Below are 18,675 nucleotides of genomic sequence, written 5' to 3'. Positions count from 1 at the left end.
ATGCTTTTTCTGTGTCCATATTTGACTAATAATAATGAAAAAAAGTGCACTTCAAATGATCATTTCTGAGAAAAATGTTTAATCTTTAATAGTCTTTAATAATAAATATATGTCCAAATTTAAAACTTAATACATGCAAGTAATTATGACTGAAAACATCCAGCAACTCTAGGGAATACACAGCCATGGATATAGAGCTGGTAAGTCCCGCCCCTTCCGCTAATCCCCCTGGACCTCTAGGTTGAAAAATCGTCAATGCAAGTGAATGGGAGAAAATAATTATTTTCTGGTCCCGTTTGAATTGTGCCATGAATGTGAACATATGTTGTCTGTGAATTTTTTATATAACTTTTCGTGTAAAGAATGCTACAATTTAGCGGGAGGAAGTTTGATACGGTTAGACTTTGTGTGAGAGCACTTTGTGGACTACAACTCTCGACGCGTTTGAAACGTCAACACACTCGCACACGGACACTAGCTCACGGATCCCGCTAAACATGGCTGTCTGTGGTGCACTTCATCGCCTTCTTTCAGGGAGAGGACAAAATCGTTGAGGTTGGCGAAAACCACGGGTAAGTCAACTTTATGGGGTGACGTTACATAGGCGACATGTAGTCTTTCTCGTTATGTCTTTTCCACAACTGCTAGCCGAAGAATCATACCATATACTGTCAAACTCGTAACATGAAAAGTTATATAAAAAATTCACAGACAACATATGTTCACATTCATGGCACAATTCAAACGGGACCAGAAAATAATTATTTTCTCCCATTCACTTGCATTGACGATTTTTCAACCTAGAGGTCCACTTGGGGTTTTACGGATGGGCGGGACTTACCAGCTCTATATGTTTATATATAGGGCTATATAGCCATCTACTGGTTACACAACCATGTTACAGATGATAAATGCTGCATGACTCCAAGGTAAATATTTAGTACTGTAAAATCCCATAAATATATATATATATAATAAATATTTTAAGTGTGCAACTTGTTACTGTATGTGGGAGTTCAAAGCATTTTGTATTGTTAGATTATAATACATTTCCTCTCTCATTTTCCAGGAAGTGGAGCAACTTTTCCATAAACAAAATTCTGATGCTGACACAGAGGATGGAGTGATAGTACCAGAGGATCCACACTGTCCCTATCAGACAATAATCTTACTTTGTTCAGACACATCACCTTTGAATGACTGGGATCTTGATCTTCAGACACCTGATTTATTTTATTTTAATATAAACTAGCAAATATTTTAATTTCCTCTAGATTAAAACAAACACAGTTCACAAGTACACAAGAGGTTGCACTTTATTCTTATTAATCTATGCTGATCTTGGATTACCATACCAACAGCATATGAATGTTAAGGGCATAGTTCACCAAAAAATAAAATTCTCACTTATTTTACTCATCCTCATGCTGTCCCAGATGCATTTTACTTTCTTTCTACAGATAAACACGAATTAAGATTGTAAGGAAAGTAATCCATCTCTGCGAGTCCTAAAGACGCTTTAAAAACCGCACACAATGAGCGTGACGGTAATCCATGCGACCTCACCTCAGTGGATGAATCAATGCCTTCTGAAGTCAAACAATAGGCTAGATAAGAAAAATACTAATAATATGACTGACAGTGTTACGTACATGGGTTACAATACACTTGTATTATGGACTCACAGAGATGGATTATTTCCTTAAATATTTTTGTCTATGTGAAGAAGAAAGTCATATACATCTGGGATGGCATGAAGGTGAGTAAATGATGAGAGAATTCTCATGTTTTTGGGTGGACTATCCTTGTACTGCTTGTATCCAGTCACTGCAGTGCTTTACTTGTACTGCAACAGGAACTGCTCAGAATCATTGCAACATTTAATTAAATGTTTATTCTGTATTTGTAATTGTGCATTTTGTATAGCAATGTATATCACGAGAATACTGTGCATTACATGTATATTATGCAGTTAATGTTTTGTGGATTCTGGTCTTTCCGGTCACAACATAATTGCATCCAAGACCTTCACTCTGATACTTGTGTATATGCTTTGGTGACAATAAAGAATGTACATTTATTTGAATTCATATTTTCAATTACATTCATTTAACTGGTTGTATAATTCACAATTGAAACGGTTGATGATTGTTAAAATATATTTACAATTTTAAATGTTAGAAGATAGTGTTAATTAAATGAGATAACTAAATACAATTATCAATTTAAAAAAAATGGCAACAAGAACATTAAATTACAGAAAACTTGTAATACTTTTTTTTCTCATCTTAATGTAGGTAATCAACTGTGAAAGTTTCGTGGTGATATCTGCTAGTTAAAAATGTTACCCTATTCACCTGTAGTGTCTCGCCTTAATTTGCATAAAAAATTAAATCTCAGACAACTTGCAATGGTGTTTTTCTTAGTTATTATGTAATATGGAATACATCACATATCATATATACACTGGGAACATTTAAGAGTGATATTGATTGAATATGTATGTCGGCCTTAAAAAAATTACACAAATAATGCTTAATTTCTCCTTAAAAGTTGGTATTTTGCATATATATATATATACATAAAAAAGGCAGTGAGCCTCCATTATATCTTTGCTCTGACCCTTGACTATCGATCTAGAAACTTAATTTCCTCATCTTGATTGCCTACTTACAAAAAAACTAGGGAAAAATGGTCCAAGGACTGAGCAAGATAGGCAATTTGGCGGCCATTTTGATATGCAAATTAGAAGGTCAAAAACTCAAAATTTCGCTTGGGAACCAGTTTTTTTGGATTCAGCACCCTTGAAATATGTAAGGTAGGCCGGTTCCCAACTTGTACCCATAAATGCTCCTCACTTTCACTTTTTGGGTACATCCCATCTAGACTAATTCTTTGTGTGACATATGTAATGAAATGCCCTTTGATGTATGTATCATCTGACAGCAGGCCACGATTGTAATTTTCATATAGTTTAAATTCCTCTTATTTAAGTGATCATTAATTTTGATGGTATAAATGTATATCATGCTAACAATGATTAGTGTGATGGCCATGGTTGCCAACCTTGATTACCTGAAGTGAAACTTTCTTGACGGCTGAATATATCACACACGTTTGCTAGTATTCTCTTTAAATTGTAACAGCTCGACCAATCAGTGTTTTTCAACCGCGGAATGGGGTCAATAAGCCGGAGAACAATTGTCACATAACATTTACCTCAGGAAAGCTAATTAATGACCATAATATAGGCTATAACATGTTTGTTGGCTAGAAAAAAAGTGCTATAGAGAGTATTTTGTTAAATATGTGTACTATTACATATTTAGTATATTTTTACTTATATCCAGGGTTCTAAATTAACACCCGCCAACCCGCCAAATGCGGGTTAAAATTCATTTTGGCGGGTGTTAATAAAAACTTACTAGCCAGTTTGGCCGGTGATGCATGAGGCATTACATGCAGGGATGTAGCGGAGGCTAAACGCACGTAAACGCCTTTTACGCACCTCCCAAAATTCGGAAATAGCATTTACCCACCTCCTAAGTGTGTAAATTGCGTTTATCCACCTCTAAATTTCACTATTTTCCAGTGCGTGATCGCCGAGCGGTACATGATTCGAGCATTTGGCCCGTTAACGACAGAGCAGAACATTGAGCAGAGAACGCAGCGCGCCGACACACACACACACACACACACACACACACACACACACACACACACACACACACACACACACACACACACACACACACACACACACACACACACACACACACACACACACACACACACACTCACTCACTCACTCACTCTCTCACTCACTCTCTCTCTCTCTCTCACACACACGGAAGAGAACAGCGCACACACGGAGCGGAAAAGACACGCTCGTGAAGTTACTAGCTGCGAGAGAACGAAACCTGATCGCCGAACATGGAGGGGCGGGACGGAACATTTTTTATTTTATTTTTTTTATTTTTATTTTTTTGCAAAATCGTCTGTTAATGTCGGCAGCCATTACACTTGTGGAAACTACAGTGCAACTTATATTGTCTTTCTTCTGTTAATTACAGAAACTTTTTTCTGAGTTTTCTTTAGCCTAAAGTTTGCGAGAAACCATGAAAACGAACGGACACAGAAAACACAAGAAATAAGACAAACGGAGTTGGCTAGTAAAGTAGGTTAATATTAAAAGAAATGCGGCAGTGGTTGGGACAGACTTCTGGGGGCGAGAAGAGGAACGAGGCAGGGGATGAGGAGGGTATCGACAGAGAAACTAAGAAAAGAAAATGTAATGCCAAATGGCTGACGGGTCGTGAATGGCTAGTGTTTGATCACAATAATGTCATCATGTATTGTCAGGATTGCCACATGTATAGACCCCTTTTGCGCCTACGTCACGGCGCTAGCTGGAGGCAGAACAAACGGAAAACTGGAGGCGGCCAATACAAACCAGCACAGATTCGGCTACATAATAAGGAGCTTAAATTATTATTTTTATTATTAAAAGTCATCTTGTTGTGTTCTTGGGTGCAAGAATCAATAAAAAATGAGTATGCTGTATCTGGAATTTTTATTTCTAGAAAATATTCATATCATTAAAATTGCACCGTAGTGTCACTCTTTACATTGTCGTCTTGGCGCTGGCTAGGCAGAACTGCGGATTGAACCACACAAATCTTTACATGACCATTCAGCACATAGTTATATTATTATAGGCATCTAAATATATTTATATGTCCTCAGTTTCTCTTTACCCTCGGTTTCTCTATCGGGTAGGTGTAGAAGTCAGGCCACTCAACCGGAGGTAGCGTTAACATTAATCCTGTCAGTTCGTCCATTGACTGAGCGTGTACGGTCATCTGGTTCCGTCCGTTAAAATTAACTTTTGCAAATAACAATCGGCATCCTGGACAGTGAGTGACCTTGCACATTAAGACAAAATCGGATTTTCTCCAGTCATTGTTAAAAAACAAGCTAACAAAACTTGCAAACTAACGTTAGTGAAGCGGCCAGAGGGATCTTTCTGCCTCCAGCTAAGCTCCGCCCACACAAATACGTCACCGTGTTTACCAACTGTAAAAGGGTCTATAGCCTACAAAAAAAAAAAAAAAAAAAAATTGGCTAGTGGATATTCTGATTGGCTGGTAACTTTAGAAAGTTACCAGCCACATTGGCTGGTGATCAAAAAAGTTAATTTAGAACCCTGCTTATATCATTAAATAAAGTTTTTATTATAATAAAAACGCATTATGTTTAATTTGAGTTATTTTTAACCTTAAATAATACTACCAGCTGATAGGGTTGTAAGTATGTTTACAGCATTATGTGTTTTTTTTTTTTTTGAGAAAAATTAACGCCTATCTTGTGTACCTAATATTTATTCAAATGAGTCAATATTGAATCAAATCACAAGAATTGAATTGAAATCGTGAAATCTGTGTAAAGCTATAATTTTAAAAAACGTAGCTTACCAGATATACTATATTAAGTTGTGTATGTGTAATGTGCATTTTTGATCTTAATATTTAATAACAAAGAAAATAATGACAAAATTTACAAAAAATGTCTGCCATTCTTTTTTATTTTATATTTTGTCACCTAAGGCTTTGTTTTTAAAATTTGGACATTAGTTTGGTTGTAATGCTCAGTCACAAAATAGTAAAACCAACATAAAAAAGAATCATGATAAAATCGTGATTTTCCTGAAAAAAATCGTGATATGATGTTTTTGCCATATCGCCCACCTCTAACTCACCTGTTCTTTTTTTTTTTTTCTTGCTTTGTTATTAGGGCCACCAAAATGAAGACGTGGAGGAGTAGTTTGATGTCCAAGCTTCTGGGGGAAACCTTGTTCATTTAAATGTTAATAAACCTGTTTGCATACTGTTTGTGCTTTGTTCTATAGTAAATGCACTGAATTAACCAAATTCTGTATCTTTCATGTGTAGTTGAAAAAAATCTCTAAAATAGTTTTGGGCAAATGAGGACAAGTTAAATTAGACCACTGCATGTCCGCCCATATTATATTAATTAAAAACTAGAATGACCAACTGGTTACCAACACACGACTGTTGATCCACGACGTTCCGCAACGATTCAGGAATTTCACTTTTCCGGTTGTGCCGCGACCAAAGTTTGGTCAACAGATTAAGTTGCAATTCCGTTACAGTCACGTATTTGTGTTAGCTGGGATTGTCCAAAGAACATTTTCGATTTCGCATTAATACAAAACGACATCCTAAAACTAGAAATAAACCTTTTTAGAAAAAGCATTATTCATTTCTATACAAAATTAATGTCCATACGGTTTGTTTTAGTAATTCCTGGCTTCTTTTGGTCGTTTGTTCTTTTGCAACAGGTACAATTTCTAACATGTTATTCTTTAACTTAGGCTAATCATCACACTAAATCATGTGAAACTTTCGTATGAAATCTGCTCATATTCCCCCAGATAACAGTAATGGTGGAAGTATTAAAGCTTACTTGCAGTAGTTCAGACACTCTTGTCCTACAGGAACAGAATCCAGAAGTCTTTAAACACTTTCAGTTTGAGATCTGTTAAGACTCACCTGTGCAATACTTTATGACTGATGTTTGTCACGTGGTGCGATTCAATCTTTAGTAGGCTCTCTATAATATTTCAGTCTGTAGTAAAAGAGATTCTGCGTCATTGTCTGCTTTTTTCATCTGAAGACTTTTATTATTTAACATCAAAAGCAGCGTTCTGGAACATTATATAAACCTGAGGCAGAGGTACAATGTGGTTTTAAAAATTTTATTTTAACAATTAAACAATTGCTGCTGTTTATTTATTACATTAACACCAAAGTAACGACTCAAAAACAAATAGCATCTAATGTAATTATTAAAGTATGAATTTAGAATGTCCTTGTAGATTTAAAATATTGTTCTTTCAAAGACAGAAAGATGTGCCAATTTGAGATTCATTGAAAACCAAGTCATACAAGGTGAATTTCTAATTGCTGTAATGTTGCATGAATTACAGTGAGTGCACAGAGTCAATATTCAATAAACACAAAGAGTTAAAGGGGGGGTGAAATGCTCATTTTCACTCAATCTCCTGTTAATCTTGAGTACCTATAGAGTAGTATTGCATCCTTCATACAGATGGTGGACAACCAGAATGCCTATTACCGCCGCGGTAAACCAGCCGCATTTCAAAGTCGTTCCCGAAATGACCGCCAGGTGGCGCAAAGGGACATTGTGCAAAACAGCAGCAATTGCCGTATTTTAAAATGTAAGTGGGTTAAATATAAAACCCTAAGCCTAATAGGCATATTTTTCATATATATAAATAGGCCTATTAGGCTACAACAGAATAGAACCAAAGATAGAATCAATTTTACAGCTGAAAAATAGAATCAAAAGTTAAAAATAGAGACGATATTAGGAGCAATGACGCTGAATATTTTTACTATTCTATTGAGGAATTAGATAAACGAAGAGCTCTCGTGAGCGATACAATTGCACAGTAATTTATAGTGATTTCAAAAGCAGTCCTTAAAAAAAAAAAATAATTACATGGAGTAGTGTGGCATAATTTTTGAGAGATTACGCGGAAAACGTTTTAGTTAAGATCCTGGTTTCAATGCCCTTAATGTATATAGGCTAGGCTACTGCTTTAAAAAAAATTCACAACGCGTTTTGAGATTGTTTTAAATTAAACATTGAAGTTTAAAATGTAGTGTTTTGGCACACCAGGCCGAGTGGCGTTACGCATTGTTCAAAAATCAGGTTTTATTCTGGCATGTTGAATTGGCGGTAATATTTTTTATTTTTATTTATTAGATTTAGATTTTAGGTTTTGTTAGATTTATTTTTCTCATAACAGCTAAAATAACTTAATATATGCCTTGTCTTCATATGATTTTTATCAATGAACTAGTGTTTTCTGACAGTGTCGACTGCAAAGATGAAGTTGACGATCGCCATATTTGTAGTGAACGCACCTAGAGAGAAATGCACAAAGACATAATCAGAGAGTAGCCTTTTTCTTTTTCGTTTTGAATTATTTCGTTTGAAGACATTTCAAGCTTTGTGTATTTGATGTATTTATCATGTCTGTGTGAGGTATACGCTGAGTTTCGTTAAATTAGGAGGATGAGATGCGCTCCAGCTGACGTGCAATGCAAGTGACCTCGCGGGCGCCTCCATGATTAGTGTCTGTTTGCTTCTCTTACTTATTGGATCCAGACAATTGGGTGATGAAAAAATGATTAAAATTAAGATACAATTTATAGAAAACGAAATTCACTTTAAAAAAAAGGTTTTCTACTAAACAAAACTTAATGAAGTGGTCAAAATCATGTCTGACCTACTCCATATCCATCTCTCGATATAATGCATCTTATCTTACTCGTGCTGTTCACTTTTCATATTCAACATAGATTGAAAAAACAACATTATAATATTTTAACAAATATGATACTAAATGAGATTATTTAATGTCTACAACAGTATAGTAGGCCTATAGACTCTATTTGTACATTCATTCATTCATACATCGTTCATTTGAATGAAGAGCGCTTCTCGCTTGTGTGAGCGAACACACACTGGAACATTAGGCCATGCCCATGTAGCAAAGAGTGCATAGTGGCTGAGTGGTTGAACGTACGTTACGATCATTTAGATTACACGGGTTCGAATCCCGAGCTAACTTGGACTACTGATATTTTTATATTAGCCTATTAATGCATTTTATAGTCCATTGTTGATGCAGAGAGATTTGTCTTCTAAAACATAGTTTTTTGCTTATAGCCTATTTACAAAATAAAATCGCCATGCATTTCCATTTTACACTAAGGAACAAATATTATACAATGACTTTACTTCTGTAGCCTATAATAATTTATATATATGACGTTTAAACGACAAACAATAAAATCAGAACCAGTATTCTGTTGCGTTCATGGTTCCAGTGGCAGTAATGCATCCACGGCTTTTCAAAATGTCTCAAAGCGTTTTGAGATTGTTTTGAATGAAATATTGAAGTTTATAATAAAGTGTTTGGCACGACAAGTGGCAAACTCTTTGTTTTGTTTTGCAAACTCAGCTAGCCTGTGGGGGGTTTGGAGAAGGCAATAGTTGCTTTATCGTGGGGGTGCAGGACAGAGGTGTTAATGTTCCGTCTTTCATATGGAGAGTGTCGGAGCCAGCCTGATGAGCAAGCAAAGGCAAAATTATTTTAAGGATTAATCTCAAAATCTCCAAAAGTCCATAGCCTATGTACAGTAGGCCCTATATCTTATTAAATTATATATTGTAGTTTTATTGATTGTATTTAAAGGTTTTCCACAAACAATTTCAATTAAGCAGATACAGAGCTCTTTAATTCGCGACCCACCTCGTTTTATTGTGAGGTGAATTCAGCAAGGCATGTTGTATCTTTGAAGGAACAAAAGCAATTTGTTAATTTCGAGAAAGACCCACCGCGCGCAGTGAGGGAGACAAAACTTACTAAAAAAAAAATATCCAGCGCGAGAAAGGCAAAGAAAAACGCATGTTCTTAATTTATGTTGCTTTGAACTTTTTTCGTTTTGTACCGTTTTAATTTTTTAATTTAGCTGCAATTTCTTTGACAATAGAAATTTAAAATGTTGCAAGAATAGGCCTAAGATTCTGTGTTTCTTATTTTGCATCACAAAGGGAATAAACTCTATCGATGCAACCCTGTTTAAATAAATAAACTGTCCTGACACTTTATTCATATCTTAAAATGTGCGATGGGTTTTCAAACTTAATTAATTTTCTTTTTCTTTTACATTTTCATTGTTTATTTTTTATTTGAAAGCAATAGGGGAGAGTGGGGTGATTTGTGCCAGGAGGGAAGTAGTTCCACCCTTGTTTCTGGAAAACCGTAGAAGAAATTGGTCATATGACCACATCATTTTGAAAAGCAATCACTTTTACTCGTCCTCCAAAGAAGGGAGACACATGGCATGAGAGTTAAGCATATTTTAGTGCAAAAAACTGTTTTTTCCCTTTCAAAGTAAAATTTCTATGATTAAGGTTTTTTGATTGTAGTGTCTGAAAAATTATAGACAAGTTTGAAAACTTTTCACACATGTTTTAGTGCTTTAGTAGGCTACACAATGAGTCTATACAGTTAGCATGATGTTAGCTCTTAACTGCTGGATCATGCTAGTTTTTCAAACTTTTGGGTCCGGGGTGATTTGTGCCAAAGGGCCTGGGTTAAGTTGTGCCAGATCCAGACCACCTAGAGACCTACATACTCACAGGGGATAATCTTGAGAAGTGAGGAGATGGGCTGGCCTCATCAGTGTTTGACTTAGGCCTACCTGCTATTTGTTTAATTTAGCTAACACTGATTTCAGTTTTGAGTTTGCACTATGTTATTAAAGAGAAGTTTTATTCCGTTTTTAAGTGGCCTATGTCACAATAGGATGTTTAGAAATTAGCCTAGTCACTTTATTCTTATATGTTACATAATTGACAGACAGCACTATGTCAACAGGCATCTATTGCCAAAGCCTTTTTGCCTGAAATGATTCACAAATATCATATATTGTGTTGCTATGGTGCTCTAAATGGTTGCTAGGGCGTAGCTTGATAGCTTCACAATGATCCTGAGAGACTTATTGGCCATCTGAGTAAAATGAGCCCGTCCCCTTGTCTCTATGACACTGTGATCCAGAGTTATGTTAAACACAAAATCCCTATGCAATTGACCATAGTAGGAAAAACGCATGCTATGGTATTCCAGGGTGACAATATCTAAATGAACCTTAAATTAGTCATTTTGTATTGAATTTATCTTGCTTTCATATAGCATTATGGTTCATAACATTAAAATGTTCTGTTTTACTTCAGAAATCACTGGCACAATTTACCCCCAATGTATTCCCCCAAAGGCACAACTTCCCCCGCACCAGGGGCAAGTTGTGCCATGAGACCACTTTTTTTCCAAGAGCTATATTTCTGAAACTATTTATTTCAGATCCAAAGTTATTGTTCTCAGGGATGCACCACATCCTGAAATATATGTACATCCTTAAGTTGAAGGCATTACTGCCATGGACTCACTTTAAAGTCACTTTGAGTAAAAACTGGCACAACTCACCCCACTCTCCCCTACTGTATTGAAAGTATTTTTCTGATTTGATCGATCTGTTTTGAAAAATGTCTTCCGTTGATATGGCCGGGTATCACTGTCAGTCATCTCAATCTCGTGAATGATTCACACACACAAAAAATATAATTTAGCAGATTAAAGACGAGCTTCATCATCTTCATTTTCTGGTGCAATCGGCTGACAGTCTTCCTTCATCAGATGTGTCGTCTTTGCAGCGGGAATGTAGCACATTTATGTTGTAATGTACAATTGATAATTAAACAAGATGATTGACTTTAATAAACAGATGCATATTTAAGCATCAAGAACGGAAAAACATAAACACTGTCGGCTACACTGAGATTCGATCTCAGATTGTTTGAAGCTCCGAGAGGCTCTTGTTAATGCTTTGACCACAGAGCTACCGTCTGAATAGCCAACATGTACTATTTTCTCTGTTTTAAAAATTTGTAACATGTAAGGCTATTTAGTTCTGAATATAACAAAGAATGCTTAAACCGACTACATCGGTTAGGAGCTGCAAGTCCTGAAAATGTTTTAATTTCACGGTAAATTATTTTAATTTATTTCACTGTTATGTGTCAGTTAATAAATCTACAAATACATTAAAATAACACGAAGAAAATGACAAGTAACCTATTGACATAGCCTTTCTAAATTATAGAAAAACTGGGCACACAATGTTAACGTGTGTCTACTTTGTTTAAATTTAATGAATTTGAATTCATTTAACCACAATATTTATTTTGAATTTATCTGTGACCTCAGCTCAGATTACTGCCACGGCAAATTACGACATTAAAGAGAATAAACTGACACTTTTCAAAGTCTGTGATTACAGCGCCACTCAGCGGTAAAAGGCAGCAAATACACATCCCAATTTTGCCGCCGCGGGAACGGCGGCGGTAAAAGTCTCATTCTGGTTGTCCACCATCTGTATCTCCAAAAAGTCTTTAGTTTTATTATATTTATAAAAGAAAGATAGGCTGTACCGAGTCTTTCCGGAAAAAAATGAGCGGCTGGAGGCGGGCCGTGTGGGCGGAGCCAGAGCCATAGAGAGAATCCGTCGATCTGGGCTTTGTTTATAAAACATTCATTGTCGAAATGCAGGGAACAAACAGTCTACACAACTCGTTTTTGCCCCGGAAAAACAATCTGCATCCACTGTTCCTAACGCTGGGTTCTTTGGGAAGCTGAACATGGTAAGCTTTCCCTCACATCCAAAAACACACTTTGGAGACACTATGCAGCGCTGCCGATGATTTCCTGTTGAAGCGCGTTGATGTGTGCGGTCTCGCTCTCCTCTGGTCGACGTGTGTGCGGCCGCGCTTTTCCGGGAGAAATGCTCATATAAGGAGTTCCACTCTGGTCTACGTCATTAGATCCACGGTCGAAAAAAAAACAGCCGAAACTTGTACCAACCCGGAAGTAAGATTTTCGGCACAGAAATTCTCCGTTATTCGTCCAAAATATTTTTTAAAAACTTTGCCCATGTTAAGTATGAGAATCCATCTCTTTAACACTGTAACAACAGCATCTCCTCTGCTCCTCCAGAGACACAACAGCATCTCCACTGCTCCTCCAGAGACACAACAGCATCTCCACTGCTCCTCCAGAGACACAACAGCATCTCCACTGCTCCTCCAGAGACACAACAGCATCTCCTCTGCTCCTCCAGAGACACAACAGCATCTCCACTGCTCCTCCAGAGACACAACAGCATCTCCTCTGCTCCTCCAGAGACACAACAGCATCTCCACTGCTCCTCCAGAGACACAACAGCATCTCCACTGCTCCTCCAGAGACACAACAGCATCTCCACTGCTCCTCCAGAGACACAACAGCATCTCCTCTGCTCCTCCAGAGACACAACAGCATCTCCACTGCTCCTCCAGAGACACAACAGCATCTCCACTGCTCCTCCAGAGACACAACAGCATCTCCACTGCTCCTCCAGAGACACAACAGCATCTCCACTGCTCCTCCAGAGACACAACAGCATCTCCTCTGCTCCTCCAGAGACACAACAGCATCTCCACTGCTCCTCCAGAGACACAACAGCATCTCCACTGCTCCTCCAGAGACACAACAGCATCTCCTCTGCTCCTCCAGAGACACAACAGCATCTCCTCTGCTCCTCCAGAGACACAACAGCATCTCCTCTGCTCCTCCAGAGACACAACAGCATCTCCTCTGCTCCTCCAGAGACACAACAGCATCTCCACTGCTCCTCCAGAGACACAACAGCATCTCCACTGCTCCTCCAGAGACACAACAGCATCTCCTCTGCTCCTCCAGAGACACAACAGCATCTCCTCTGCTCCTCCAGAGACACAACAGCATCTCCACTGCTCCTCCAGAGACACAACAGCATCTCCTCTGCTCCTCCAGAGACACAACAGCATCTCCACTGCTCCTCCAGAGACACAACAGCATCTCCACTGCTCCTCCAGAGACACAACAGCATCTCCACTGCTCCTCCAGAGACACAACAGCATCTCCACTGCTCCTCCAGAGACACAACAGCATCTCCTCTGAGTTCACAAGGTGCCCAGTGTCTGAGCCCAGATGGTATCACACACCTGTAAAACATAGAAAATAAATAACATAGAACTTTATTAAATTATGTCACAATAATTTTAATATAGTTGTAAATGTGGATATGCAAAAATCATTGGTGAATTGAGATTAAGAGGAAATCCAAAATAAAATTATTGGAATGTACATGTGCTATGTTTTTATCTGTAGTGGCACTTTCTCAGCAAATGAAGTCCCTAACGGATGAAGTGAATTTAATTTGGCAAAACATTAGTCACTGCTCCAAACATAACACAAAATTAAAACTATAGAACAACAGAGGACCTTTGAGTGGCACCAGTAACCGTGCAGCAGTTTGTGAAGCACTACTGTAGACTAGAGCACAAGAGGAGGCCTATGAAAGTGAAATAAGCTGTACCTCAACAGCAATCCGATGTTGTTCTGCGGGCCCTAGTGTCCTCTGTCGCTTGGCAGCTGGAATCTCCTCTTGCACAGTGGATATGGAAGACCTTGTTTAAACATAAAACAATTGCTTAATACTACATTATTCTGCATTCATGTTATTTCTATGATTTTTCACACTAACCTGATGTTTCTAATGCTGTCGGCAAAATTACAGATGGCAGCTTTGATGAAGATGGGGTCAATGTTTCGTTTCTGAAGCTGCTGAAAGAGCATGTCGGACATGTGCATGATTTTGTGAAATAGTTGGAGAAAAAAGCAAAATGTACCATCCTCCAGCATCCTCACAAACCCTCCTGCTTCTCTCACAGTCACAGCATCAAAGTTCCCAGAGTCCTGAATGGTCTTAAAACACCCTGTGAAGATCCTCCCTGTGCTCAGACAGTATACAGTGTTCACTGAGCGACTGTGAAAGTTCCACCTTGTTGCACACGCTCTCGGAAGTCTGCTGCCAACAACATCATCAAGCACGCTGGTCCGTTTGGGCGACCTTGAAAAAAATGCACAAAATCCACCTAGCTCCAAAAAAAAATGTGGAGACCTTGGGTATCTTTGAGGTGGCTTGCTGCATTACAAGATTGAGCTGATGTGCGTAACAATGTACGTAGTGTGCGTTTTCATACACATCCATCACTTTACGCTGAACTCATCCAGTGGCACCCCGCATAACGCTCGCTCCGTCATAAGCTTGAGCTATTCATTTTGTCTTGTCTTTGGATGGGATCAATGCACTCATCCTTTCCAAAAGTGCTTGAGCGATGTTTTCAGCATTCGCGTTTTCAATCGGTATGAACTCAAAAAAGCGCTCTTGAATGACGTTGTAGCGGTCGATATAGTGAAGTACAAGGGCAAGTTGGCACTGGACAGACACGTCAGATGTTTCATCGGCTTGAATGGCAATATAATCAAAGGGAAGCAAAACAGTGAGTTAGCTACTCCTCAGCCGGTTAGCCACGGCTTCCTAGTGTACCATGTCCGCGAAAAGCCTCTAGTATAAGACGCTTCCTTGTCTTTCACCTGCTGTCTGATGTTAATTTGTGGCTGGTCGGGTCCCATTTCTTTTATTTTTTGTTTTTCAGCCAGTGGAAGAGATTGAACTCTTTCTCGTGTGCCACCCGCACAGCCATTGTCAGCTTTTTTTTGCTTGCATTTTAACAAGAACAAAACATAATTTACATGCAACAGTACATATAACCATACATGTCAGGGGTACAAAAAAAAGAAAGAAAAAAAAGAGTTTTCCTAGCTTTTAGGTTTTTACTTTTGGATATTGTTTCTAAATATATTTTAACATCAATTTTAACCCTTTCATGCATGAATTACGATATCCTCAGTCAGGATTTTTTTCCTATGTGTTTTTATTGCTCTTAGGGCATGAAAAACAAGAATTGATTTTTATTTTATTTTTTTACAAATTTTTCAAAGAGATCTTCAGATGTCCACTTGAGTGGACAGCATGCGTTTATGGTTTAAACTGAAGATATACTGTATTAAATAAGACAATAATCAAAAAGATAAAGTATGTGAATTTAACGAACTAATCAATACAATTATATCAAATCATGTGAAAACTATAAAATATATACAAAAAATATAAATGCAAAATATTGCAAAGGCTTCATACAACTTCATACAAGTTTCACTTCGCGTATCTTTGATATCAGAACATGAGGACGTGATTCCATCAGAATTTTCTACAGCCTGTCAAGGTACAACTGTGGAAACCACTCAGATGCTCCCTCCAGTGCACCAGAGTATTGAGATTTACCCTTATTAGCTGATAATTCTGATTATGTTCAAGATGGACATGCACATTTCTATCATAACAAGTAACAGGCATTATGTAATCAGATTACTTTTTGATGTTATGAGTAAAGAAACGCATTACAAGTAACATGCATTATGTAATCAGATTACTTTTTGATGTTATGAGTAAAAAAACGCATTACAGTAACGTGCATTACGAAATCAGATTACTTTTTGATCTAACAAATAAAGTAATGCATTACAAGTGTCATACATTATGTAATCACATGACTTTTTTCGATGTCAATGAAAATTACTTTCTAATAATACAAATACATTTATTTACAGTAAAAAAAGTCACTGCAGATTAAGTTTTTAAGTTTTAAATTTCAAAAACAATATTCACATTATAATTATGAATTGTAGCTGAAATATAGCCATTGCATGCATGACGTCCACTACAGTGGACATGTGATTAATCAGAGTTTTCTCTCAATCTAAAATCAAAACTTGGAAAATTTTACTGTGATATGACTCATTAGATATTGCTTGATGCTGCAATATTTTTTTTACCTACAAGAGTCTCCTAGATTAGAAGGAATGGGTGGATATTCCGGAGCAACTTGGCATGTCTGACTGACCCTTGGCCATCTTGGTTTGGAGGGGGAAAAATCGAAATACAAAGGCTTGCCACTTGGTTGCAATTTATAGGATGATGCACAAGGGTCCAATGAAGAGATTGATGTGCAACTTTGCCATAAAAACCCGTGCAAATTCAAGAAAATGCATTTTTAATAGCTGTCCACTGTAGTGACCACTATGCGTGAAAGGGTTAAAATGTTCAAAATGTGGTATTTTTCCATTCCATCTGTCTTTATGAATATAGTAACGGCAATTATAATTTCATGTGAATTAAATCTAAAATAAACAAAACATTTTTATCACCCTCAAATGAAAAACACTTTAACATAACATCAATTTCTTCAAAGTTAACACGAGTCATAACTTTACTTTGCAAGTAATTACTGAGTTCTTTCCAAAAAATGTGGGTCTTGGGACAATCCCAAAATAGATGTTTTTTAGGCTGCGTCTCATTTCTCTGTCTTACCCCTTACTCTTACCCCTTCCCCTCGGTTTTGCGCGTTCATGTGAGGGGAAGTGGTGTCCCAATTCTCATTTTGACTAAGGGCTAGGGCCAAGGCGTAGGGCTACATAGCCCTTGAAACGAAGTCTGCGGAGGACCACACTTGAAAGAGAGGGGTAGGAATTTCTCAGAAGTGAGTCGCACAAATGTATGTATTTTCAGCAGTTTAATGACACTCGTGTTTTATGATACCTTAAATAAAACGTTCAAGCGGTTTTAATTGTAATGTTTTTGTTTTGAATCGCTAACGTTAGTTGACCGCTAGCTAGCAGCTATGCGCTATTTGCCGTTTGCTAATGTTTTGCTTATGGTGTCGCCGGCGCCGCCGTTAAATACAATGAAACAATGTCTTTGACTGATGGCACACAAGCGTGCAAAGATAAAGAGAGACCAGGCAATCGATATCACAACCCGAGACGACGGTATCTTTGTTTGTTTATGTCAACGCGTATCGCCTCTGTTGACATAGCAGCCAGCTAGCGGAAAGTAGCGGAAAGGGAAGATGACGCAAACGGTAGCAATCGAGTGGTGTCTCATTTCTTAGAGAAACGTTCTTCCCCCTACCCCCCTTCACTCGGTATCGAAGGGCAAGGGGAAGACGCAGACAAAGGGGTAGGGGAAGGGGAAGGGGTAAGACAGAGAAATGAGATTGGCCCATAGTCTCTGGGGAAATTTGACAAAAAGCACAAATATCTTCAATATTCACTTTAAAACGCTGTACCACAAGTGACTTAACTGGGTAAACTCGATGGAAAATTTTATATGAAATCTTCTTATATGATATCTTTCACTTTGTTTGTGATGCAGTACTTATGAGGTGTCATCCAAACTTTACCCCACTCAATACGTTTCTTAAATAAAGAATTCCAGTGAGTAGTAACAACAAGTATACATTTAGATTGAAGAAGGGAACGCAGAAAAGTATTATTACATCCCAGACTTGTGAAATCCTTGCCCTGCAACTTAATACAAGAAGTAAATTCTTCTACTGTTGTTTGTCTCAAAAAATATTGATTTGTTTTTACCCTTATAAATCTGTTATTCCAGATGGTACATTTATGAGGGGAAAAATTATTACTATACATATAAGAGTCCATGAGAGTAATGCTTGTTTGTGGAAACTTGCAAGTTTAACGGGTATTTTGTTAACATCATAATCACATTTCAATATAAATTCTATACCACCTACTTTTTGAAATATAAAATTAGGTACTGTATAATATATACTTTGCTTATTTATACTTTTCTTTTTTAATATAATGTGATTTGTTCTTCCAAATAAATTTAAAGAGTTTGGTGTCTATCATTTTAATTAATGAGGGGGGGGGGGGCATCTAACACTTAAGCAGCGTAAACCAAACTGGGTAAACCTTCAGCTTTAACCAATGACACACAACCAGTTAAAGAGATATCTCTCATCAGCCAAGAGTTCAGTTTCTTTTCAAATGATTGAATAATGGGAGAGAAGTTTAACTCATTCCTAACTTCCTTATTTTTTTAAATCTTAATACCCAAATATTTGATGACTTCTTTCGCGGGAATATTGCATATACTGTGGAAAAGTCGCAGGAACCTTATTAATATTTAAGGAAAAGCCAGATACAACTGAAAATAACTGCAGACACTTCATTGCTTTTTCAGCTTCAGTATAGTCTCTTAAGAAAAGAGT

The 18,675-nt window shown here is 37.4% G+C and overlaps 1 protein-coding gene across 1 annotated transcript in view; it reads right to left on the bottom strand.

The window, feature by feature from the left end:
* LOC308700507 (uncharacterized protein) overlaps positions 1–14,332 on the bottom strand; it is a gene marked incomplete at both ends in the record, with an annotated part of 131,947 nt that extends 117,615 nt beyond the window's left edge. The window contains 2 exons of the mRNA XM_081382138.1: positions 14,073–14,163; positions 14,241–14,332. Coding sequence (XP_081238264.1) covers positions 14,073–14,163; positions 14,241–14,332 — 183 coding nt within the window. The remainder of the gene's footprint in view (positions 1–14,072; positions 14,164–14,240) is intronic.
* Between the last annotated feature and the right edge of the window lie 4,343 nt (positions 14,333–18,675).

This window comes from Scardinius erythrophthalmus (assembly GCF_964197995.2).
Source record: "Scardinius erythrophthalmus genome assembly, chromosome: 13".
Taxonomy (NCBI): Eukaryota; Metazoa; Chordata; class Actinopteri; order Cypriniformes; family Leuciscidae; genus Scardinius; species Scardinius erythrophthalmus.
This window is presented reverse-complemented; position numbering and strand designations above follow the sequence as displayed.